Source organism: Rana temporaria, chromosome 7 (genome assembly GCF_905171775.1).
Source record: "Rana temporaria chromosome 7, aRanTem1.1, whole genome shotgun sequence".
Taxonomy (NCBI): domain Eukaryota; kingdom Metazoa; phylum Chordata; class Amphibia; order Anura; family Ranidae; genus Rana; species Rana temporaria.
Genome location: NC_053495.1, coordinates 99,161,761 through 99,187,040, shown reverse-complemented (window position 1 = coordinate 99,187,040; position 25,280 = coordinate 99,161,761). Strand labels below are relative to the sequence as shown.

The window sequence follows — 25,280 nt, the reverse complement described above, 5'->3', positions numbered from 1 at the left end:
GGGAGGAAACCGGAGTACCCGGAGGAAACCCACACAGACACAGGGAGCAACAATGTAAACTCCAGGCAGATTGGTGTCGGTGTCCGGAAACAAATCAATGACTCTCTTGCTGACAAGTAATGGGATTAACCACTACACCGCCGTGTGCATAAAACCATCTCTGAAACAGAAGCCCTGGATAACAAGGGCGCAGCATTCAATGAAGCATCACAGACCTATATGAGGCCCTGGACCAACAGGTCCGGTAGCCTAATATCTTCGGGAGAGAAACGGTGCTCCTCCACTGTCTGGTGCAAAATGCTCACTCCGAGAGCGACTGAGACCCCAAAACAGTGGCCACAATAGGCCGCAAGTCAGACCCCAGCATGGTAAACATGGCAAGGGCCAGTACTTTGGATCTTCTAACAGTCAGATCCATACAAGCGGGGACTCCCGCAATAAGGGTCACCTATACATGGACAACCGGTGGGTTCACCACCGGAGAAGAAGCCCACCTCCTGAAAGGGCTCTCCTCAAAGGGGCACTGAAACGCCAGGCGGTGAGGGACTACAAAAGCCCTCAGTGGCTTTTCTCATTCCGCATCTTAGAAATTATCAAAGAAGGGGAACAGAAGGAGAGAACCTACACAGAGCGGTCCGATTTGTGCGATCCCAAAAAGACAGAGCCCTCAGCGGAAACCCAGCTGCACTATCCAGCTTAAGAGAGTCCCTTACAGCAGTGAGAAGCGCACCCATAAATGCCTTATCCTGCACTGACCCAGTTACCTGGTACGTGGCTCCATAACAGAGCATTCCCCAGGGGATAACAGAGGAAGGGGGGCACTCTTTTAACCCCCGCCTGTTCGCAGTCCGCCCCCACCCTGGCACGAAAATGTTCAGGGCTAACAACCAAGTCTCTATGGGAATTCCAGGTGCCAACACCTGCTGCTGCCACCAGCATGTTGGGGGAAGGACTAGATACTGACATTTACAGTACATAGTGTGTATGTAGTAGATGCAAGTCACCTGTCTTTACAAAAAAAAAAAAAAAAAACCTGACGCTCCCACTTGCTGCGCTGACCAGGGGTACCCAGGGGACTCACCTCAGGAGGAGACTGCCCAGCGCTGCCGACCACTCTCAGCACACAGCGTGTGGAGAGGAAAACCGTGAAGGAACTGTGCGGCGTCTGAAGCAGACCCCGGAACCCCAGGAATGCCCAGCCGTCCAACCCACCGAAGCGGGAGGGACTGTACTTACCCGTCCGAGCGAGGACTCGGTGACGCATTCCTGACAGAACTACAACCGCAATGGAGGTAGCGGTCGGCCCCAGTCATATGTGGACCTCGGAGCAAAGCTCGCTGGCCACCCCAGGAGCCATGGGGTATGGCGTGCCAGACCCAGCCTCTTTGCAAAGGTGTGCCCACGCTTGCTGGTCGGACTGAGTAGACAAGGATCTATATTATCCAGCCTGTCTGTCTCTCAGCCGACAGTTGAAAGAAGATTCTTCAAGAAAAAGGTAAAACAAAATAAAATTTCTCCTCAGGGCGCTGGGCCCAAAGGGAGCCATACGTCCTTCTCCTTTGCTAGGCAGAACAAAACTGAGGCTGCATGCTGCAGTGAGGAGGGTTATGTCTGGAGGGACCGCTCCCCAGGCGGGGCTGTTCAACTCTGTTAGTGTAAAATTTAAATTATCTAACATGTTTCTGCCTAGTCCTCTCCTGTAAACAGGGAACATAACCCACTTATCAAGATTTAAGGAGCTGTGTCCATCCATGGACAATTAGAGAAAAGATATTACTGGATTAGAATGGACCTCCTTTGTTGTGAATGGGGGGGGGGGGGGGGGGGGGGGGAGCGCTTGTTGGAAGGTACGGGTGCCCAAACACACTTCATTGTTGTTAACTATGGTATGTGGCATTGTTGACCTTGTTTTCTAGTCTCAGGATTTGGAAATTACCCTACTGTGCTGCCCACTGTTTTTTGCTGGCTTCTCCGATATGAGGAAACAAAACCCTGCCCCTACCAAAGGTGACCACCCCCACAATGAATGCAGAACAAGGATAAGAAAAATTAGGCACATGTGGGCAATAATTTAGGTCATTATATACATTTATATTAGACATATTTTCGAAAGTGATACAATATTTTGTTTTACTGTTAATATCACACACACACACACACACTTTTTCTTCAACAACAATTACTTACAGGCAAACAGAATTCTTCAAAGGCTGGCTTTACAAAAGTGATATATTGCAAGAGAATCTGCTCCAGATCACGACCTCGATCATTGATGTCTCTAAGTACTGCAAAGAGAAGGGGAAAAATAAATAAAAACGAGAAATATATATATATATATATATATATATATATATATATATATATATATATATATATATATATATATATATATATATATATATATATATATATATATATATATATATATATATATATATATATATATATATATATATATATATATATATATATATAAAACACACACACACACACACACACACACACACACACACACAACTTGGCTGAACTCGGAAACTGAGTATTTCCAAAACTGCTCTGGCGCCTCCGCACCTCAGGGCAAATGCGGTACTGCACACAGCTGTGGCTTGAATCCTGCTAGTTTTGCAAGACATTTACAAACAGAAAAGTAGTCAGAAAAAAAAAAAAAGGAAATATCGTGCAAAATTTCATTTTTCACTAATGAAACTTAAAAGGGTGAAACTATACGAGACAGTTCAAGCCGTGATTTGTCATAATTGTGATGATTATGGCTTACAGCTTATGAAAACCCCACATCCACAATCTCAGAAAATGTGAATATTGTGAAAAGGTGCAATATTCTAGGCTCAAAGTGTCCCACTCTAATCAGCTAATTAAGCAATAAACACCTGCAAAGGGTTCCCGAGCCTTTTAATGCTCTTAGGCTCGATTCACACTAATGCGTTTTTTGGTGCATTTTGCAGAAAAGCAGGGAATTTTTTTTTTACCATCGGTTCCTATGGAACATCAATGCTTTTTTGTGCCTCTGCGTTTTTGGAAACCAAGGACCCAGAGTATGGAGGAAGAATGGAGAGGCAAACACTGTAAGATGCTTGAAGTCCAGTGTGAAGTTTCCACAGTCTGATTTGGAAAGCCATGTGATCTGCTGGTGTTGGTCCGCTGTGCTTCATTAAGTCCAGGGTCACCACAGCCGTCTATCAGGAGATTTTGGAGCACTTCATGCTTCCTTCCACAGACAAGCTCTATGGGAATGCTGACTTAATTTTCCAACAGGACTTGGCACCTGCCCACACTGCCAAAAGCACCAAAACCTGGTTCAATGACCGTAGGATTACTGTGCTTGATTGGCCAGCAAACTTGCCTGACCTGAACCCCATAGAGAAGAGCTGAAGGCTGCTATTGAAGCATCCTGGTCTTCCATAACACCTCATCAGTGCCACAGAGGCCGATGGCTTCCATGCCACGCCGCATTGAGGCAGCAATTGCTGAAAAAGGGGCCCAAACCAAGTACCGAGTACATATGCATGCTTATACATTTCAGAGGTTCGATATTGTTATATGTACAATCCTTGTTTCTGAGATTGTGGATTTGGGGTTTTCATGAGCTGTAAGCCATAATCACAATTATGACAAATCACGGCTTGAACTATCTTGCTTTACATGTAATGATAGATTAGTTTCACCTTAAGTGGCATTTTGCAAGATATTCAAATTTTTCAGAGTTTCACCTGTAAAGTGTGCAGTCTTAGGCTCTGTTCACACCTTGGCGTACCTAATCGCGGCGTTTTGTCCCGCGAATTGCGGCGACAAATTGCAGCATTTTGTACCGCGATTTGCGGCTAAAAAACGCCGCGATTGTGAATGCAGCTTACCCCCAGGTCCACATCTCCTATGCCGAACGCCACCTGAAAAAAAATGGTCCGGGACTTGTTTTCAGGCGGCAGGCGTATGGCGTTCGGCGTGGAGATGTGAACCATCTCCATAGAGGGCAATGTAAAATCATCCCTCCAGCGTCTTAGGGGCTGCTACGGCGTCGCACTTCAGGCGTATATACGCCTAGGTGTGAACAGAGCCTTATAACAAAGTTACACCTGGCAGTGAACTGCCTGCTCACCCTTAATTCCCATCAGTCCCACCACAAATGTTAAATTAGCAACCAAAGCAATGACAAAGTGGCATAGATTGTATTAACACATCCTTGGCTCAGCTAAATCATCAATTAGTTAGAAACCTCTGTATGCAATAACAAGCTTCTTGGATATGGGGTACTGCATTTTCCTGGTTGGCATGAACCACTGGAAAGCTCATCACAAGTGGTTTCATTCCACACCAAATTCAAGACTCAATTTAAAGCTTAAATGTAGTAAGCAATATGCCGCTTCTCAAGGTATATCCGCTGCTATCCTCCATTTCTAAATAGAGGTGCAAACCCAGCCCATAGAACTGTATGCATGGGGAACTCCAAAAAATCCAGATAGCTGCACTCTGTCGAAAGCATCCACCTTTTATTGCATAATGCAACACCAGAAATAACCCTCAGGCAAGGCTTCAGGTTTTTGTAGCAAGCCCTAAACTGCACATGGTTTTGTGCCATCTCTGCCGGGATAACAGCGATTATTGCTAGCAGCTATACCAGAAGTAAAATCCGACAGGCTGGTTGTACTCAAGCTGAGCGATCAACTTGGGTACATCCAGCCTGCCCATATAGGGTTCGAATCTCAGCTGCTTCTTGATGAACCAGTCAAGATTTGAACCTCCTATGGCTTAACATTTCAGCTTGGTTAACAGTTTAACCGCTTCACGCCCGCCGCCCGTTTTGTGACATCCTTGACTTTGAGTGTGGATATCTGAATGATGCCTGCAGCTACAGGCATCATTCAGATGATTTCTTTTAGAGCCAACTATTCCCTACACCATAAGAATGATCATAGCGGCTGTTCAGCCGCTTGATCGTTCTTACGGGCGGTGAGAAGGGGACTCACCCCTATCGGTGAAGGGATCCGCCGGCCCAGGACACTGGCCATAGAGATTTTCATTTTTTTTGCTAGAAAATTACTCAGAACCTCCAAATATTAGAATTTTTTTTTGCAGACACCCTAGGAAAAAAAAAAATTGCAGTCATTGCAACTTTTTAGCTCGCACTATATTTGCGCAACAATTTTTCAAAAGTAAAAAAAAAAAAAAAAAAAAAAAAAAACAGTAAAGTTGGCCCAATTTTTTTTGGTATGTGAAAGATGTTACGCCGAGTAAATAGATACCCAACACGTCACGCTTTAAAACTGTGCACACTCATGGAATGGCGCCAAACTTAGGTACTTAAAAATCTCCATACGAGACGCTTTAACTTTTTTTTTTACAGGTTACCAGTTTAAAGATGGAGGTCTAATGCTAGAATTGTTGCTTGCACTCCAACGCATGCAGTGATACCTCAAATGTGTTTGAATGGCGTTTTCATATGTGGGCAGGACTTAAGGTTGCATTCAATTCTGAGTGCAAACTTATGGAGACAAAAAAGGTGTTTTAAAAAAATTATCCCCCCCCCTTTTTTTTTTTGACACACTTTCACATTTTTTTTTCTCATCACTTTTATTCCTATTACAAGGAATGTAAACATCCCTTGTAATAGGAATTGTTCGTGACAGGTCCACTTTAGGGCAAGATACGGGGTCAACAAGACCCCACATTTCTCCTCCATGCTGAAAAGCATAAGGTAATAAAAAAAAAAAAAAAAGCCTGATCCCATGCTTAGCAGCAGCGATCACAGCTTTGTTTACAATCGGCCAGGATGTGATGTCAGGCCTCCGTTGCCAGATGACGACCATAGAGATCATCTCTATGACCCTCGGACAATTATTTCTCTAGGTCCCCGATGGCACGGGAGAGCCCGAAAAAAGCACTGGATAGTGGCGGGAGGGAACTGTCCACTCCCGTTGCCTGCAAGAACGATTAAGTGAGGGAATTGCCACTATGATCGTTCTTATGATGCACAGAATCACCGGCTGGAAACAAGGATATCCGAATCATACCTGTAGGCATCATTCAGATATTCCCACTGAAAGTCAATCACGTCATATGTCCTTGGGCTGGAAGTGGTTAAGAAGACATTTCATGATGGGTTTAATAGCATGGAGCCAACAAATGTGTAGTTGAATGCCAGTGAGCATAAAAAAAAAAATAAAAAAATAAAAATCAATTAGGCTCACCTCTTCGTGATAGCCGTGTATCTGCATCTGTGTCCACAAACAATTTCATCCGGAACATGTCCCTGATTTCTTGAACATAAAATGCCAATATACCTTCAAAAAGCACCACATCAGCTGGGTATATGGTTATAGGCTCCTCTTTTCTTGTGGAACAAAAAAAAAAAAAAAAAAAAAAAAAAAAAATACATTAAACAAAAAAAAAAAATTTTTTTGTAAAAATAGATATACAGCGGGTAAAAATATTTTTCCCCCCCTAGACAAAATGGTGAGGTGCTCAATCTATATTTCTAAAAAAAAGGTGCCATTGTCATGAAATTTTCACCACATGTCAGTACCAACGCATGCAATCCATACATACAAAGAAAACAAAAATTCAGAAACGAAAAAGTGAAGAGATGTGTAATAAAGTGGAATATGGGGGGGGAGGGGAGCATTAAACACGCAAACTGAAATTTAACACTTTGTACAAAATCCTTTGTTGGTAAGAACAGCTTCAAGACTCTTTCTGTATGGAGAAACTAGTCACATGCATTTGCTCAGGTGTGATTTTGGCCGATTCTTCCACAGTCCTCAAATCTTGAAGGTTCTGTGGGCCTCTTCTAGAAACTCCAATCTTTATTTCTTTCCACAGATTTTCTATTGGATTCAAGTCACGTGATTAGCTAGGCCATTCTAGCAGCTTTATTTTCCTTGGCTTTATATTTGGGATCATGGTCTTGCTGAAAATGTCCACCCTCATTTCATCTATATCATCCTGGTAGATGGCAGCAGATTTTTTTTACCAAGAGTGGGGTAGATTCAGAGAGCAATTACGCCGGCGTATCCATAGATACGCCGCATAATTGCCAAGTTGCGCCGGCGTATCTACTTTCTGTATTCAGAAAGCTAGATACGCCGACTGTAGCCTAAGATACGACTGGCATAAATCTTACGCCGTCGTATCTTAGGGTGAATTCTGACGCTGGCCGATAGGTGGCGCTCCCGTAGTTGTCAGCGTAGAGTATGCAAATTGCATACTTACGCCGATTCACAAACGCACGTGCGCCCGTTTTTTACGTCGTTTGCGCAAGTCGGTTTCGTCGTAACGTTGCTCCTGCTATTAGGAGGCCCAGCCAATGTTAAGTATGGACGTCATTCCCGCGCCGAGTTTTGAATTTTTACGTCGTTTGCGTAAGTCGGTCGCGAATACGGATAGCCGTAATTTACGTTCATGCCGAAACCAATGACGTCCTAGCGACGTCATTTGGAGCATGCGTACTGGGAAATTTCGCCGGCGGCGCATGCGCAGTTAAATCGGCGCGGGGGCGCGCCTGATTTAAATTGTACACTCCCCCTAGCCGCGGAATTTGAATTCCGCCGGGGGAGTTACGATCCGCCGGCGCAAGTTTGGAGGTAAGTGCTTTCTGAATACTGCATTAGCCTCTTAAATTTGCGCCGGCGGATCGTAAATCAGATAGGATTTGCGGATCTTAAGATCCGCGAATCTACCCCAATGTCTTGCTAAATTTTTCCATTAATGTCATTTTGAAGGAAGAATGAAGTTTGCCAGTACCATATGCTGAAAAACAGCCCCATGATGCAGCCACCACCAAACTTCACTGTTGGTATGGGGGTGATATGCAGTGCCATTTGACCTTCAAAACATGATGCATATTATGGCATTTAAAGAGTTAAAATTTTGGTCTCATATGACCAGACTATATCCTCGCAGTATTTCACAGGCCTCTTTCACACTGAGGCGATTGTAAAATGCCAGTATAAACACTGAGCGATTTCGAAGAGCTTTCAATTGAGAGGGGTGTTTTTTCACCACTCCATCAGCGCACTGCCCCAGTGTGAAAGCATTCATTGATTTTAATGGAAATACGTTTTCAAAAGCTTTTCAGGCTTTTTAGTGTGAAAGCACCTCATGGATGCACACAGCCTTAATCTTGACAAATTGGGTATTAGCCTCCATTCAGTGAGTTTGACCTCCGCAACAGAGCAGTAGCAGATAAGTTTACTCTCAGCTCGGACAACGTCCAAGGAATGCAACGCCGCCTTCTCAGGAAGCAACGGCAGTGGACACAAGGATGGAAGTACAATGTCCTCATTGCGATGGAAGGCAAAAAAAAGACTGCAGACGCAGCACCACCTTATTCTTGTGGAAGATCAGATAGGGGGCCTTGCATGACAAGGCTGCCAGCACAGAAACCCGTCTGACACAACAGACCACTTTCAGAAAGTGTTAACAAGGGAATCTCCCTAATGTTTTCAAACAGTGGTTTTTGAAGCACAGGAGGACCAGGTTCAGGTCCCATGGAGGTAGTAGAGGACGGACCGGAGGGGCCACATGCCAAACCTTCTGCACAAATGTACTCACGAGAGTGAGCCGCCAGGGGTCATTGAAAAAAAGAAAGTCAAGGCAGAAATCTGCCCCTTGATCGTACTTAAGGCAAGCTTTTGGTCCACCCCCCGCTGTAAGAACAGCAGGACTCTGGAAACCTAATAAGTATGCAAATTCCACCCCATTTCCTCACAAATTGATATGCAGGCCTTCCAAGTGCGACGGATAGCTTCCGAGCCCTCATGGTAGAAAATCACTGAATCTGACAGGCCCCCGGTCTCCTAGCACCTGGCTTTCAATAGCCATGCTGTTAAAGCCAGCGACTAAAGCAGGATGAAGTAGTCTCAGCAGTAGACGCCAAAGAGCGTCTGCTACTAGATGCACTTGGTCGGCGTACCAAGGACGCAATTAGAATTTTTGGGATCCCCTCTGCGAAGCAGATGAGGAAGGAGCTTCAGGAGAGGGGGGGGGGGGGAAGGCATTCATTAGCCGGTGCCACAAACGCATCTGTCTTTTGACCTGGCCACAAACCTCAATACCTTCCGATTGAGTCGAGACGCCAGGAGATCTATGTCTGGCGTGTCCCATCTTTGGCAAAGAAGCTGAAACACCTCCGGGTGAAGACCATTGTCCTTGGTCCAGCATCTGGAATGTCCACGCCCGGAATGTATACGGCAGACGCGCTCCTTTCGGCCAACCTCAGGCTGTGGGCGACCTCCCGACACTGCAGCCGAGCTTCTTGTTCCTCCTTGATGGTTGACATACGCCACCGCTTTGGCATTGTCAGACTGGATCCTGACTGGACACCCCTGTAGCCTCTGAGACCATGTGGAGAGGCATTGCCCGATTGTCCGGAGTTCCAGGACATCGATCGGCAAGTGGGATTCCTCCGGAGTCCAGTGACCCTGGGCCATCTGGACCCCCCCAACCGGTAAGGCTGGCGTCCGTCGTGACCACCATCCAGTGAAAAGGAAGGAACGACCTCCCGGACAGAAGTGCCGGTGATGTCAACCAAACCAGGGAGGTCCTGACTAGGTGGCTCACCCAGATTTGACAATCCAGGGACGATGGGCACTTGTCCCATCTGGACAGAATTTCCTTCTGCAACACTCGAGTGTGAAATGGAGCATACGGTACTGCCTTGAAGGAGGCTACCATGAGACCCAGGACTCTCATGCAAAAGCGGAGCGATGACCATCTTTGGGATGTCAACTGCCGCACAGCAGCCCGAAGAGTCTGCAACCTTTCCACAGGGAGGAAAACTTTTGCCTCTGAGGAGTTCAGAATCAACCCCAGATACACTAGGCATTGAGTCAGCACCAATACTGACTCCTAAGTGTTCAGCACCCAACAGAATCTCGGAGGGTCTGACAGGTTATAGACACGCTCACCTCCAATTCTGAGTTTGAAGTGGCCCTCAGAGGAAGATCGTCCAAGTAGCCCACGATAGTGGGAGAGCCACAAATTGGTAATGGTCTTCCGACTGCAAAGCGCAGACATCTGATGCCTGGTGCATATGGGGACCTGCAAGTATGCGTCCTTGATGTCAAAAGGATGCCAGAAAATACTCTGGATGGAGGGCAGCGACAACAGGACGAACCGACTCGATCTGGAATCATTGTACCTTCACAAAGCAATTGAGACCCCCGAGATCCAGGATTGGGCGAATGCCCTCCTTTGGTACTACGAACAGGTTTGAGTAAAACCCCTGAAATCGTTCCTGTTCTGGGACAGGAATGATTATCCGGCGTACCAGCAGATCCTGAACTGCGCCAAACAGGGCTGTCCGACGGTCGGCTGCTGCTGGAGGAAAAAAAAATAATCTGTTTGGTGGGCAAGAGAGAAACTCTTGTACCCTGAGAAAAAAAAAAAAATAAAATCTTTGCAAACCCACCGGTTGGAGATCTGCGATGTCCACCGGGTCACAAAGACGACCCCCCACCTGAGAGATGGGTGGGGGGCAAACCTTCATGCGGACGTGCATTTGTTCGCAGGCTTGTTGGGCTTGCGAAACTAGGGACGCTTCTGTCCCTCAGCAGGCGCTTTATTGGCCTGGGATCGTTTACTGGATGCGCTGGGTGGACAAAAAAATAAATAAAATGTGCACAGTGAAGGTGGGCCCTTGCCTACGGCGTGTCTCCCTACCTTTTTGGATTGTGGGAGTAGCGCACTCTTACCCCCTGTGGCATTTTTAATAATGTCATCCAGGGATGCTCCAAAAAGTCTGTCGCCCTTAAAGGGCAAATCCATCAGGGTCTTCTTGCAAGATTGGTCCGCAGACCAACACTTTAGCCAGAGCAGATGGTTTAACACCACCGCATATAGCTTGAGGCGCTGGCCAGCAGAGGAATAGTGTCCAAGGCTGATGCAGACAAATTTTAGGCCCTGTACCAACTGGTCGGCTAGCGCTACCTCGTCCGAGGGAGCCTGACGTGCTTTTAACCCATTGTGCAGCATCTTTGCCCATCCAGGGACCCAATCGTTGGGCGCACAGCCGAGCCCACCACAGTGTATAGGTTGCGGGAGACCGCCTCAGCCTTCTTGTCCGCAGGGTCCTTGAAAGCAGGAGCCCCTTCCACCGGAATCATGGTTACCTTGTTTAGTCTGGAGACAGGAGTGTCCACTATCGGAGGGGAGGTCCATTTTTTCAGGAAACAATCCTCTAGGAGGGCAACGCACCGCCAATTTATAGGGACAGAGGAGGAAAAAAAAAAAACAACACACACCCCTTCTGTGGTTGGTCCCATTCCTTGTATAAAAGTTTGTCTAGATAAGGCACACAAGGAAACACCTTAGCAGTGCGGGTCGGCTTACAGAACACAAAAAAAAATAAAAAAATAAAAAAAGGGACCAAAGCCTCTTGCTTCCGCAGGCTCCATTTTTAGAGTATCTCGCACTGCTGTGATAAGATCCGCGTGCTGACCCGGATCTGGAGTCATCCTCACTGTCCGGCCGATGCTCAGACACATCGGAGCCAGGGTCAAGAGCCGTAGCTGGACCTGGCTCCGCATCAGAGTTGTCCCCGGGGGGGGGGGGGGGGCGACATCTACGTGTTCCCAACAAAAGCATCTAGGATTGCAGACATAGCGTACGATACATCGGGTGCATGGGCATCAAGTCTGCTTCTGACGCCATGCACCCGACACCCACAATGACTCCAAGGCGAGGTACAACAACCCACCCTTCTAGCTGTGAGAGACGAAGGGTTCCCCCCCCCCAGAGGACTCACCACCCTTGGAACAGTATACTACAGCTGCCGTCCACTTCTTGCTTGAGCCGATTGCTTGGATCCAAGGTTCTGGGATCCAGCCCGTCACCCAGTCGGCGGTTGATCGTAGATCACAGGAACAATAAAAAAAAAAAAAAAAAAAAAATTTGGAATAGATTTCCAGGCCTATGGGCCCAAAGGGAGCCATGTCTTCTCCTTAGCTAGGCAGAAAAAAAAAAAAAAATAGATCTGCGAGATGCAGAGAGGGGTTATACCCAGAGGGACTGCCCACTGGGCGATACTGTATGGTGTGTGATGCGTTTAACACTTTCTATAAGTTTCTGCCTAGTCACTCCTGAATGAAGGCCAATACCCACTTTGTCAAGATTAAGGCTGTGTCCGTCCATGAACGAAAGAAATAATGTTCTTTCCACTTTGATTATGGCCCCAACAGTGCTCACTGGAACATTCGGAAGGTTATAAATCATTTTGTACCCAGTGTCATAGGTATGTTTTGAAACAAGGTTGAGAAGGTTTTATCTAGGTGAATGCAGTATTAATAGAATGCTGCATCTGTCACAGCTGCTTCGCTGCTTCGAAATAAAGCCTTGTACACACTGGCTTAACGTTGGGTTGCATTGGCCAGTTCAATAGAAAACAGCCAACATTTGACTTGTGTGTGGCAGCTGGTACGACAGGTCATGACTGAAAAAGGTCTGCCGACCGGCTCCCGTTCATTGCGCTCAGTGTACAAGCACACTGATTTGAGTGTTCTGGTGGAGGGCAGTCCCCCTGTCAGAATACAGTAGCACAGCAGGGGGGATTGTTGTACCAACATCAGATTGTTAGTACAGCAGCTCAGACCTGAACTGTCAAGCTTTTCTTTATTCAACCCGCTAGGATGAACGAAAAGACGATTAGTAGGGTGTACAACACTTAAGAACCAAGACCAAAAGACCGCTGATTGTTCAGCTCTGTCTTTAACCACTTAAGCCCCGGACCTTTAGGCAGCTAAAAGCCCAGGCCAGGTTTTGCGATTCGGCACTGCGTCGCTTTGACAATTGCGCGGTCGTGCGACGTGGTCCCAAACAAAATTGACGTCCTTTTTTCCCCACAAATAGAGCTTTCTTTTGGTGGTATTTGATCACCTCTGCGTTTTATTTTTTTGCGCTATAAACAAAATAGAGCGACAATTTTGAAAAAAAAATGCAATATTTTTTACTTTTTGCTATAATAAATATCCCCCAAAAACATATGAAAAAAAAATTTTTATCCCTTAGTTTAGGCCGATATGTATTCGGCCTATTTTTGATTAAAAAAAAAAAAAAAATCCCAATAAGCATTTATCGATTGGTTTGCGCAAAATTTTTTGGCGTTTACAAAATAGGGGATAGTTTTATTGCATTTTTATTATTTTTTTTACTACTAATGGCGGCGATCAGCGTTTTTTTGCGTGACTGCAACATTATTTCAGACAATTTTGACACATTTTTGGGACCATTGTCATTTTCACAGCAAAAAATGCATTGTTTATTGTGAAAATGACAGTTGCAGTTTGGGAGTTAACCACAGGGGGCGCTGAACGAGTTATGTTTCACCTAGTGTGCGTTTACAACTGTAGGGGGGTGTGGCTGTATGTCTGACATCGATCGTGTCTCCATATAAAAAGGGATCACACGATCGATGCAGCCGCCACAGTGAAGCACGGGGAAGCCGTGTTTACATACGGCTCTCCCTGTTCTTCAGCTCCAGGGAGCGATCGCGAGGGGGCGGCTAGAAACAAATAGCCGCGCCCTCATCCCCGACGATTTCCGACCGCCGCATGTACCGGGGGGGGGGGGGTCCCGATCGGACCCCCGACCCGCGGAAAGGCAGGGACGTACATGTACGCCCATCTGCCTGTACGTGCCATTCTGTGGACGTACATATACATGCAGCGGTCGTTAAGCTGTTAATGAGCAGAGATTCAGCGATTGAAAAAAGAAAAAAAAAAAAAAAAAACACACAGGAGTCACAGAACGAAGGATAGCTGACTGACTTCAAGCAACTTGTTCTATATGAACCGATAGAAAGCCGATCTTCATTTAAAATGTAATATTGGCAAATCAGAATTGCCGTCATCTGTAAAACCTCAACGAACACTGGTAAAAAAAAAAAAAAAAAAAAAAAAAAAATCAAAATACAAGGTGTTAAAAGGGTTGTAAAGGTTTAAAAAAAAATAAAAACAACTCACTTCCTGTTCTTCTGTCTGTAACTACACACAGTAATGCGAGGCTTTCTCCCTGGTGTGGAGAAAGCCTCTTGAGGTGGGAGGGGGCGCGCAGGTGTGTCAGGACACCCACTTATACACAGCTCCTTTCTCCATCTGCAGAGTAGAGAGCGTCCCGATTATTCTGCTCATCCCCTCAAGAGGCTTTCTCCACACCAGGGAGAAAGCCTCGCATTTGTGTGTAGTTACAGACAGAAGAACAGGAAGTGAGGATTTCTCAGAAGAAATAAGGACATTTAAAAGCAAAATCGAAGGATAAAAGGAAAGTGAAGGACTGCACTAAGGTAAAAGGAAGCTATTTAGGGAATTTTTTTTTACCTTTACAACCCCTTTAAGATGAGATTTCATCCCCAAAATTTGCTCCACTAGCCTTTTCTTTATGATATAGGGCAAGGGTTGACAACCCATCGATTGCAGCCATCTGAAAGGTAGATTGCAACCCAACATACTGCCAACACTTGACCACATCTGCCACCTCTCAGATCAGATTAAATAAACAATAGGTCAACCAGAGCAAAGTATTAAAGAAAGACAGGACAAAAGAGTTGGACAGGAATAAGTGTCTGTGCCAAGGAAGCCGCAGGAGAGTCTGATGGGGCACATGCTGCAATACAGGTAACTGAAGACTAGATATTGGTGAAAGGCAGTAGGGCGTCAGTGCCAGGAGGCAGCAGGATGTAATGACAGGTCCTCAGTGCAGAGGAGTAGTATTATGTAAAGCTGCTTCCACCTACAATGCACATATGTACCTGCTAGACTGGCAAGTTTATAACTGAATCCATCTTTAAATAAAAAAAATATATAAAAGGGGGGGGGGGGGGGATTGGTGGAGAGAAAAAAAAAAACGAACCAGTCCCAGTTTCCTTTAACAAATATACTAAACTCGGATTGTGGGGTTCCATTAGAGTTCAAAAGATACAGAGTAATCTGTCTTACCTGTCCATGTTGGACCCTATATAGGGTCCAGGTTTCACCCATCACAGTGGGTATACCCTTGGATGGGTCTTCATTCCATAGGGATGGACCCACAGCCTTGGACCTGTATTGCACCCTGTGGTTAACTACAGGCGCTGTGCCAAGTGCCAAGTTGAGCACCCAAGCAAGGTCCAGTGACCAAAGCAACAAGGTCATCAATTCCATGGCCCTTTTTCTTATAGAATATATAGCGATTGGACACCTATAGTAACTTTTCAAGTCAATTTGCACTTTACTGTTCATCTGAAAAAATGGTAGCCTTGGTCAGGCAGGAAAAAGGGGGAAAACAAAAAAAAAAATTATATATAAAAAGAAGGAAGGATGTGCATTATTTTTCTACAAAGTAAACATCCTTTAATATACTGAAGCTAGCATCTTAAAGTCACTAATTTATTGGTTTAAAGGTGAAACGGACCACATGGGGATGCAAAGAGAAAAATTCACCAAGTGAATTTACCTCTCAGCTCAATCATTGAGGTGAAGTGGTGCTGCCTTCAATTACCGGTATCCAAATGCAAGCAAAAATCTATTTTCCCCCCTTGCATACTGTACGATTAGGTATTTTTTTGCAAAGTGAATGATACCTTATAGCCTCAAATCATTCACTAGGCTTGGTGAAGTGAATATGGGCTAGTCCAATAAAATAGGATTTTTTGTACTCACCGTAAAATCCTTTTCTCTGAAGTCCATGGACGGACACAGCTCCTTAAATTTTGACAAGTGGGTTATGTTCCCTGTTTACAGGAGAGGACTAGGCAGAAACATGTTAAATAGTTAAATACATGTTACATTAACAGAGTTGAACAGCCCCGCCCAGGGGGCGGTCCCTCCAGACATAACCCTCCTCACTGCAGCTTGCAGCCTCAGTTCGTAACAAGCAGTACAAACCTAAAAAGGAGGGGTGGGAGCTGTGTCCGTCCATGGACTTCAGAGAAAAGGATTTTACGGTGAGTACAAAAAATCCTATTTTCTCTTATCGTCCATGGACGGACACAGCTCCTTAAATTTTGACAAGTGGGACGTCCCCAAGCAGTGTCAAAAAACGAGGGGTGGGAAATATATCAGTAAAAACAATTTTAACTTCACCCCAAAACAAGCAGAGCTCCTCAACGGAGGAGGTGCAACTTTAAACAGCCGCCGGCAAAAACTAGCGGCTGAAAAAAAAACATCATAAGATGCACTCACAGCAACCATGTAAATTCTGGAAAAAGCGTGAACGGACGAGCAAATCGCCGCCTCGCACACCTGTGAGACCGACGCATGATGTCGGGAAAAAAAAAAAAAAAAAAAACCCAGGAAGCACCAATTGCCCTGGTCGAAAGTGCCGTGACCGGAAAGGGGGGCCCGCCCTTAGGAGCATAGGCCTGTATGACGGCCTGCCCGATCCACCGAGAAATGGTGGTCGACGAGACCGCCAGGCCCTTTTGTGGACCATACACCGACACAAAAGAGAGTCAGAAGCTCCGAAATGGAGCCGTAGTAGGCTGGTATACCCGCAAAGCGCGTACCACGCCTAAAGTATGAAAGGCCGAAACCTCCTTCGGAAGAAGGGAAGGTCGCGGGCGCACCATCACCTAATCCTTATGGGGGATCAAGCATGGCGGCTTGCAAGACAAGACCGCCAACTCAGAAACCCCTCTAACAGAGGTAAAGGCCACTAAAGGGGCCACCTTCTGAGATAGTGTCAAGAGAAAATCTCTCTGATGTTTCCAAAAGGAAGGTTCCTGAAGAACCGAGAGCACCAGAGTCAAAACTCATGGGGGAAGAGATGGGCCAAGAGGGGAAAGTATATGACAAACCCCTTGCACACAAAAGGGGACCCACCAGGGAACGGGCCGCAAAAAGGCCACTAAAAGAACACAGCCAAGGCTGAAATCTGCCCCCAAACGGTGCTTTAAGCAATTTTTAGATCCAATCCAAGCTTTAAAAACAGCAGGACCCTGGACATTGAAAGTACGCCCGTGGACGTCACTCCATCCCTTCGCACCAAGAGAGGTGCGACGGTAGATCCTCCGGAAGAAGACTACGGTGCCCTGTTGAGATGACCGAGTCAGACAGACCCTGGTCACCTAAAGTCTGGCTTCCAATAACCATGTTAAGCAAGTCAGTGACTGTACAACAGGAGGAAGTATGGGACCTTGAGACAGGAACCTCCTGCCCTGGCAATAGCCAGGGTGCCTCCGCTACCAGGCGCCCGATATCAGCGTACCAAGGACGCCGAGATTAATCTGGAGCGATTAGAATCATCGGGATCTCCTCAGCATCCACTCTGTGGAGCGGCCGAGGAAGCAACTACCATGGAGGAATGGCAAAAAATCACCGATACAGACAACACAGGGCCACCAGCGCGACTGACGCGTCTGTACAAGATCACTAGACCTGGCCACTAACTGACACCCTTGCGGCGGAGACAAGCTGCCAGGAGATCCATGCCATGTGAGGCTCACCTCCTGCAAGGGAGCCGAAACACCCCAAGCACAAAGACCAGTCGCCCTGGTCCAGCATCTGGCGACTCCAGTAGTCTGCCTGCCGGCATACCTGATGGTAGACTGAAGCCACGGCCGTGGCGTTGTCCGGCTGAAACCAGATTGGTCGACCACAAGGAGAAGCATAGCCTGATCGCCTAAAATAGTAGGACAATGAACAGTAGACAGCACCTGGTATTCCCAGGCGGTCTTCCACCAGGCACTAGCCAGGCCCGACCCTGGGTAGCTACCGAGACCAGACACATTCAAGGAGGTGTGGTCATAGGTCCACGCAAGTCCAGCGACTCAGGGCCGACTGGACCCCCCAGTTTTGTGAACCTCCAGGTTCACAACCCGTGAGCTGGCATTCGTCGTAAACACCGACCACTGGAAGGAAGGAACAACTTCCCGGACCGAAGAGTCGGGAATCTCTGTCACCAACTCAGAGAGACTCTGACTAGGTGGCGCACAGGAATCTAATGATTTCAGAGACAAGAGATTTTTACCACCTGGACAGTAGTTCCACTGGAAAACCAGGGTGTGGAACTGGGCATACAGTACCACCTTGAAGGAGGCTACCCACAGACCCTGAACCAGCAGGCGCCCGGAGAGAAGACCGATTGCGTGATGCCAATACCTTCTCCGCAGACTGAAGAGTCTGCAATTTCTCCAGGGGAAGAAGGACCTTTGCCACTGAGGAGTCTGGATCAACACTAGATACTCCAACGCTGAGTCGGAACCTAGCATGCCCATAATTTGAACCCTGGGTCGCACACATGTAGGGCAGGCTTGCTGCCACTGAGCTACACTTTCTGGCCTAAACGTTTAACATCCACCCGAATCTTCAGAGGGTCTGAATGGGAATAACCCATCCACTAGGTCGGAGACAGAAGCTGCTCTCAGAAGAAAGTCGTCAAAGTAGCCAATGAGGCAAAGCCTCGCTGTCCCAACAAAATTCAAATAAGTGCGAGCTCCTAGCTGAAAACCCATGGTGCTGACGCCAGATCAAAAGGGAGGGCCACAGGCTGACAGAGACCCTTCTCTCATCACGAAGCACAGAAAAAAACACTGTGACATGTGCAAAACGGGACATGCATGTATGCGTCCCTGATGTCCGAGGACGTCAGGACATCCCCCGGATGAAGCGCAGCTACCACCGAACAAATGGATTCCATGCGGAACTACCCGACGTTCACAAAGGTATTTAGGGCCTGAGGCCCATAGAAAACCCCAAAACTCTCGTCCTGCAGGAAAGGTAAAATTACCTTGCAGCTTAGCAAATCCCACACTGCCCAAGGCAGACCGACGTGCCGGGAGGGGAAGACACAAGGACAGAACTTTGTTCTGTGGATAGGAGGAAACCCTATCTAGTACTCCGAAGAGACCACCTCGCAGACCCACTAGTCGGAGAGCAGGGAGGTTTCACTGAATTGTGAACCTGCAAGCCGCCCCTCCCACCTAGAGACAGGGAGGGAAGGCTATATACATTGGCAGGATTTGGGTGCCGGCGTGATCAGCTTATGCACCCAGGGACAGATTAGTCCCCCAGCTGGGCCTTTGACGGCCTGGGAGGGTTGCCCCTAAATAATACACACACATAGTGTGTATGTATATTATGTAGGTGTATGCACACATGTCTTTGGAGGAAACCGGAGTACCCGGAGGAAACCCACACAGACACAGGGAGCGACAATGCAAGCTCCAGGCAGATTGGCGTCAGTGTGCAGATTGGCGTCAGTGTGCAGATTCGAACCAATGACTCTTTTGCTGCCAAGTAATGGAGTTAAGCACTACACCACCGTGTGCATAAAACCATTCTGAAACAGACGCCCTGGATAACAAGGGCGCAGCATTCAATGAAGCATCACAGACCTATATGAGGCCCTGGACCAGCTGGTCCGCTAGGCTAATAACCTCAGGAGAGAGTCGGTGCTCCTCCACTGTCTGGTGCCAAATGCTCACTCTGTGAGTTGTATACAGCACTAGGGGTCAGGACTACTCCAAGATGGCCGCCGAGCGTTCAGAACGCGGCCACAGGAAAAAGGCCAGCACAATGTAAGCTGCGCCATAGCGTGGCTACGACAAAATGGGCGCCAATGGGAGTTTTCAATGTAATTGAAAAATCTCCCAAAAAATAGCGCCAGCGACCACTGAGACCCCAGTGTAGTGGCCACAATAGGCCGCAAGCCAGACCCCAGCATGGTAAACATGGAACGGGTCAGTACTTCGGATCTTCTATCAGTCAGATCCATACAAGTAGGGGTTCCCGCCCGGCGGTGAGGGACTACAAAAGCCCTCAGTGGCTTTTCTCATTCTGCATCTCAGAAAATATCAAAGAAGGGCACAGAAGGAAAAAACCTACACAGCGGTCTGATTTGTGTGATCCAAAAAAGACCGAGCCCTCAGCGGAAACCCAGCTGCACTATGCAGCTTAGGAGAGTCCCTTGCAGCAGTAAAAAGCGCACCCATAAATGCCTTATTCTGCCTTTTTTTTTTTTTTTTTTAACTAGGTACCTAGTCCATGGCTCCATAACAGAGCATTCCCCAGGGGATAACGGGGGAAGGGGGCACTCTTTTACCGCCCGCCCGCAGTCCACCCCCACCCTGGCACAAACTGTGTCCAGGACTAACAATAAAAACTCTGTGGGAATCACAGGTGCTAACACCTGCTGCCACCACCAGCATGTGGGGAAGGACCCAGATACTGACTCCAATATTTACATATAGTGTGTATTATAATATGCACACCTGTCCATACAAATAGACAAAAGCTCCTAGAGCCCTATTCAGGGCCTCTCACTCACTTGCTGCGCTGACCAGGGGTAACCAGGGGACTCCCTCAGGAGGAGACTGCCCAGCGCTGCCTGTGAGGAAAAGAACCGTGAGGTAACTTTTGCAGGGACCTGTGTTTAAACAGGAAAAGCCTCATAGGGCTGTTTTATTTAAGGATAAGACACAGATACAGCATAAAAAGCAAAACCATTACAGGTGTCACCAATCAGTCAGTGTCTGCTGAAGTATAATCATAAACATCTGTGCTCATCACAGGGCTTTTTACCTCACAGGAAAGCCCAATACAAAAAAAAAAAAAAACACAGGCCAGATAACACAGTCCCCTCAGGAAGGCCCCCTCCCCCCTGACAGCGGCAATGTTAGCAATGCAGCAAGGGAAAGGAGCAGGGAAGTAAGGGGAAGGGACCCCCGAACCCCAGGAATGCCCAGCTGTACCAACCCACCGAAGCAGGAGGGACTGTACTTACCCGTCCGAGCGAGGACTCGCTGACGCATTCCTGACAGACCTACAACCGCAATGGAGGTAGCTGTCGGCCCGGTCCACTGTGATTGAGGCAACACCACAGCTCAGTCATATGTGGACCTCGGAGCAAAGCTCACCGGCCACCTCAGGAGTCATGAGGTATGGCGTGGCAGACCAAGCCTCTTTGCAAAGGTGTGCCCACGCTTGCTGGTCGGACTGAGTAGACTACAAGGATCTATAATATCCAGCCTGTCTCTCAGCCAACAGTTGAAAGAAGATTCTTCAAGAAAAAGTAAAGTAAAATAAAATAAAATTTCTCCTCAGGGCGCTGGGCCCAAAGGGAGCCATACGTCCTTCTCCTTTGCTAGGCAGAACGAAACTGAGGCTGCAAGCTGCAGTGAGGAGGGTTATGTCTGGAGGGACCGCCCCCTGGGCGGGGCTGTTCAACTCTGTTAATGTAACATGTATTTAACTATTTAACATGTTTCTGCCTAGTCCTCTCCTGTAAACAGGGAACATAACCCACTTGTCAAAATTTAAGGAGCTGTGTCCGTCCATGGACGATAAGAGAAATACTTATTTTGGAGCCTTTTGTGAAGTATATTGAAATTGAACAAAAACCAGCACATGTGAGGTAAATAACCAAGCAAAAACACCTAATTTGCAACACAATTTGTTAAAAGGTGTCAGAAAACAAAAATTACCACCTGCCAAAACATTTGGCTTTGTTCAGATGGGCACCGAGACCCATCCTGCATGCAGGCTCCCTTGGTTAGTGCACTTGCATGGACACGGCCACATTTAGCCAAAACGCAGACAACGAGCGTTCGACATGCTGACAGGAGTGGGTGCATGGATCAAAGTTTTTGACAAGCAGCTACTGCATCTACCTCTGCTTGTACACAAAAAAAAAAAAAAAAAAAAAAAAAAAAAGGACCTTTGCACACCAGATGGGTGTCAGCGCTCATCTGAACGAACCGTTACAGACAACAACCTTACTACCCTGATGGAGCAGACAAGAAACCAGCCAATCACTTTTCTATTAGTGTAAAAGGCAAGACATACATATAATAAAACATTTCAAGGCACCACCATTTTGCAGGAAAAGGGAGAAAAAAAAAAGAAAAAAGGAAGGAGTACATATCCACCCACTACAGTGACAACCGAGTTATAAATACCTTGAATGTAAAACAAAATCATACACTGGAATCTGTACAGTTTTCCCCTCCATGATTTCTCGAAGAGTTTTCAAGATAAGTTCATTGTCAAAGGCATCTGAAATTAGAGATGGAGATATAGGCAACCACATTTATTAACCATAATGGTGCGAGAAAATCCACTTATGCCAGCTCTTCCTACAAACTTTGATGCAACCTTTGTGTAACACACACACACACACACACACACATTGCAGCCTGCATGTACACTCACAGATCGCAGTGCCAGCCTGCCCTAGTGTTTCTGATCACTGCAACAAGCATAACTGAGTGCAGCCATCCCATCACTAGTGCTCACAGTGCCAGAGCCCCCCCCCCCCACTGTCCTGGTTCATCAGGGCCTCCAAAAATGATAGTCAGGAAATTGAATATATACAGTCAGGTCCATAAATATTGAGACAGGGACAGAATTCTAATCTTTATGGCTCTATACACCACCACAAAGAATTTGAAATTAAACAAACAAGATGTGCTTTAACTGCAGACTTTCAGCTTTAATTTGAGGGTATTTACATCCAAATCAGGTGAACGGTGTAGGAATTACAACAGTTTGTATATGTGCCTCCCACTTTTTAAAGAACCAAAAGTAATGGGACAATTGGCTGCTCAGCTGTTCCATGGCCAGGCGTGCGTTATTCCCTCATTATCCCATTTACAAGGAGCAGATAAAGGTCCTTTCAAGTGTGCAATGTGTATTTGGAATCTGTTGCTGTTAACTTTCAATATGAGATCCAAAGAGCTGTCACCATCAGTGAAGAAAGCCATCAGGCTGAAAAAACAAAAACCAACCCATCAGAGAGATAGCAAAAACATTAGGTGTAGCCAACTCAACTGTTTGGAACATCCTTAAAAAGAAACACGGGTGAGCTCAGCAACACCAAAAGACCACGGAAAACAACTGTGGGGGGGGGCGAATGATTCACTGACCGAAGAATTCTTTCACTGGTGAAGAAAAAAACACCCTTCACAGCAGTTGGGGCAGATCAAGAACACTCTCCAGGAGGTAGGTGTATGTGTGTCTAAGTCAACAATCAAGAGAAGACTTCAGAGTGAATACAGAGGGTTCACCACAAGATGTAAACCATTGGTGAGTCTCAAAAACAGGAAGGCCAGATTACAGTTTGCCAAACAACATCTATGGACAGATGAGACCAAGATCAACTTGTACCAGAGTGATGGGAAGAGTATGGAGGAGGAAAGGAACTGCTCATGATCAAAAGCATACCACCTCATCAGTGAAGCATGGTGGTGGTAGTGTCATGGTGTGGGCATGTATGGCTGCCAATGGAACTGGTTCTCTTGTATTTATTGATGCGACTGCTGACAAAAGCAGCAGGATGAATTCTGAAGTGTTTCTGGCAATATTATCTGCTCATATAAAGCCAAATGCTTCAGAACTCATTGGACGGCGCTTAACAGTGGCGATTAACAATGGCCGAAGCATATCCCGCGATAGCAACCAAAGAGTTTAAGAGAAAGAAGTGGAATGTTATGCAATGGCCAAGTCAATCACCTGAATCCGATTGAGCATGCATTTCACTTGCTGAAGACAAAACTGAAGGGAAAATGTCCCAAGAACAAGCAGGAACTGAAGACTATTGCAGTAGAGGCCTGGCGCCAGGGATGAAACCCAGCGTCTGGTGATGTCTATGCGTTCCAGACTTCAGGCTGCAATTGACTGCAAAGGATCTGCAACCAAGTATTAAAAAGTGAAAGTTTAAAGCGGTTGTATAGCCTTTTTTTTTACTTTTATTTACAGGTAAGCCTATAATAAGGCTTACCTGTAGGTAGAGAATATCTCCTAAACCTGTACGGTTTAGGAGATATTCCCCTCGCAATGCGCCGCTGATTGCAGCGGCGCATGCGCAGGGGGGGGATCCTCGGCTAAAGGACTGGCAGCCGCCGGACCTTGCCAAATGAAAGTCGCCCGCGCACATGCGCGGGAGTGACGACATCGCCGTTCCAGCCAATCACAGCGCTGGAGCGGCGAAACACGGAAGACACGCCGAGTCAAGATGACATCTCGCTCAGCGTGGATCAGGCAAGTTCTCTTCTCCTTGTTCCGAGGCAAGTATTTAATAATGAGCTAGTATGCGTTGCACTCAGTAACAGAGCCCCCCCCCCCCACCTCACAGCCGCCACCCAGAACAGGGAAGGAGGGAGAGAGGAAAGCAGGGCGGACCCTCAGTCGACCTCCCCAGGAATGCACCAGCCGAACCACCCTGCCAAGGCAAGGGGATACTACTTACCCGTCCTGCGACCACTGGCTGGAGGCATTCCAGACAGACTCAACGTCCGCAGCAGATACGGCATGGCTGTCAGCCCGGCACACTGTGACAAAGCCATAGAGACCGGCCATATGTGCGCCCTGTAGCATATAGCTCACCGGCCACCCCTGGAGCAACGGGGCATGTCATGGATGGCCAAGCTAAAGGCCGGCACACGCTCGATGGCCGAACATGGGGGGACTACAAGGATCAAGATTCAGCATGTCACCCAGTCGGCAGTTGATTGTAGATCCCAGGATCCAAAAATGCAGGAAAAAAATTAAAAACTCCAGAGCACATGGTCTCCAGAAGGGCCATGTCTTCTAATGCTAGGCAGAAAAAAAAAAAACTGGGGCTGGATGTTCTAGAGAGTGGGATGTACCCGGGGGACCCGCCCCCTGGGAGGTGCTGTACTGAGAGAAGTGTTTTAACACTTGAAGTGCTGTTTTTTCTACCTAGTCTCTCCTGAAAGGAAGGATATATAACCTTAAGGTCAATGCAGCTGTGTCCGTCCATGGACGGAAGAGAAATAATGGTTGCCACAAAATATTGACACTTCGGGCCCAATTTGGACATTTTTCCCTTAGGGGTGAACTCACTTGTTGCCAGCGGTTTAGACATTAATGGCTGCGTGTTGAGTTATTTTGAGGGGACAGCAAATTTAAACTGTTGTAAAGTAGCGAGTGTAAATCTTGTATATTGTTGTGTAATTTATTCAGTGCGCTCACAAGAATATTTACAAAAATGTGAGGGTGTACTCACTTTTGTGAGATACTGTATCTGGTTATATATTATATATACACACACACACACACACACACACACACACAAGGGTTGTCCCGATACCACTTTTTTAGGACTGAGTACAAGTACCGATACTTTTTTTCAAGTAGTCGCCGATACCGAATACCGATACTTTTTTTTAAAATGTGTCCCCAAATGCAGCGATGTCCCCCCACAGATGCAGCCATGTATCCCCCCATCCAGCCATTGTCTCCCCCCATGCAGCCATTGTCTCCCCCCATGCAGCCAGCGTCACCCCCCATGCAGCCAGCGTCACCCCCCATGCAGCCATGTCACGCTTACCTGCATCC

At 46.9% G+C, this 25,280-nt stretch overlaps 1 protein-coding gene across 1 annotated transcript in view; it reads right to left on the bottom strand.

Annotated features, from left to right (window-relative positions):
• Positions 1 to 25,280, bottom strand: part of UCK2 (uridine-cytidine kinase 2) — a 51,425-nt gene that overhangs the window by 7,770 nt on the left and 18,375 nt on the right. Inside the window, exons 3-5 of the mRNA XM_040359743.1 lie at positions 21,881 to 21,977; positions 6,204 to 6,346; positions 2,188 to 2,285 (exon numbers count right to left, since the gene is read on the bottom strand). Coding sequence (XP_040215677.1) covers positions 2,188 to 2,285; positions 6,204 to 6,346; positions 21,881 to 21,977 — 338 coding nt within the window. The remainder of the gene's footprint in view (positions 1 to 2,187; positions 2,286 to 6,203; positions 6,347 to 21,880; positions 21,978 to 25,280) is intronic.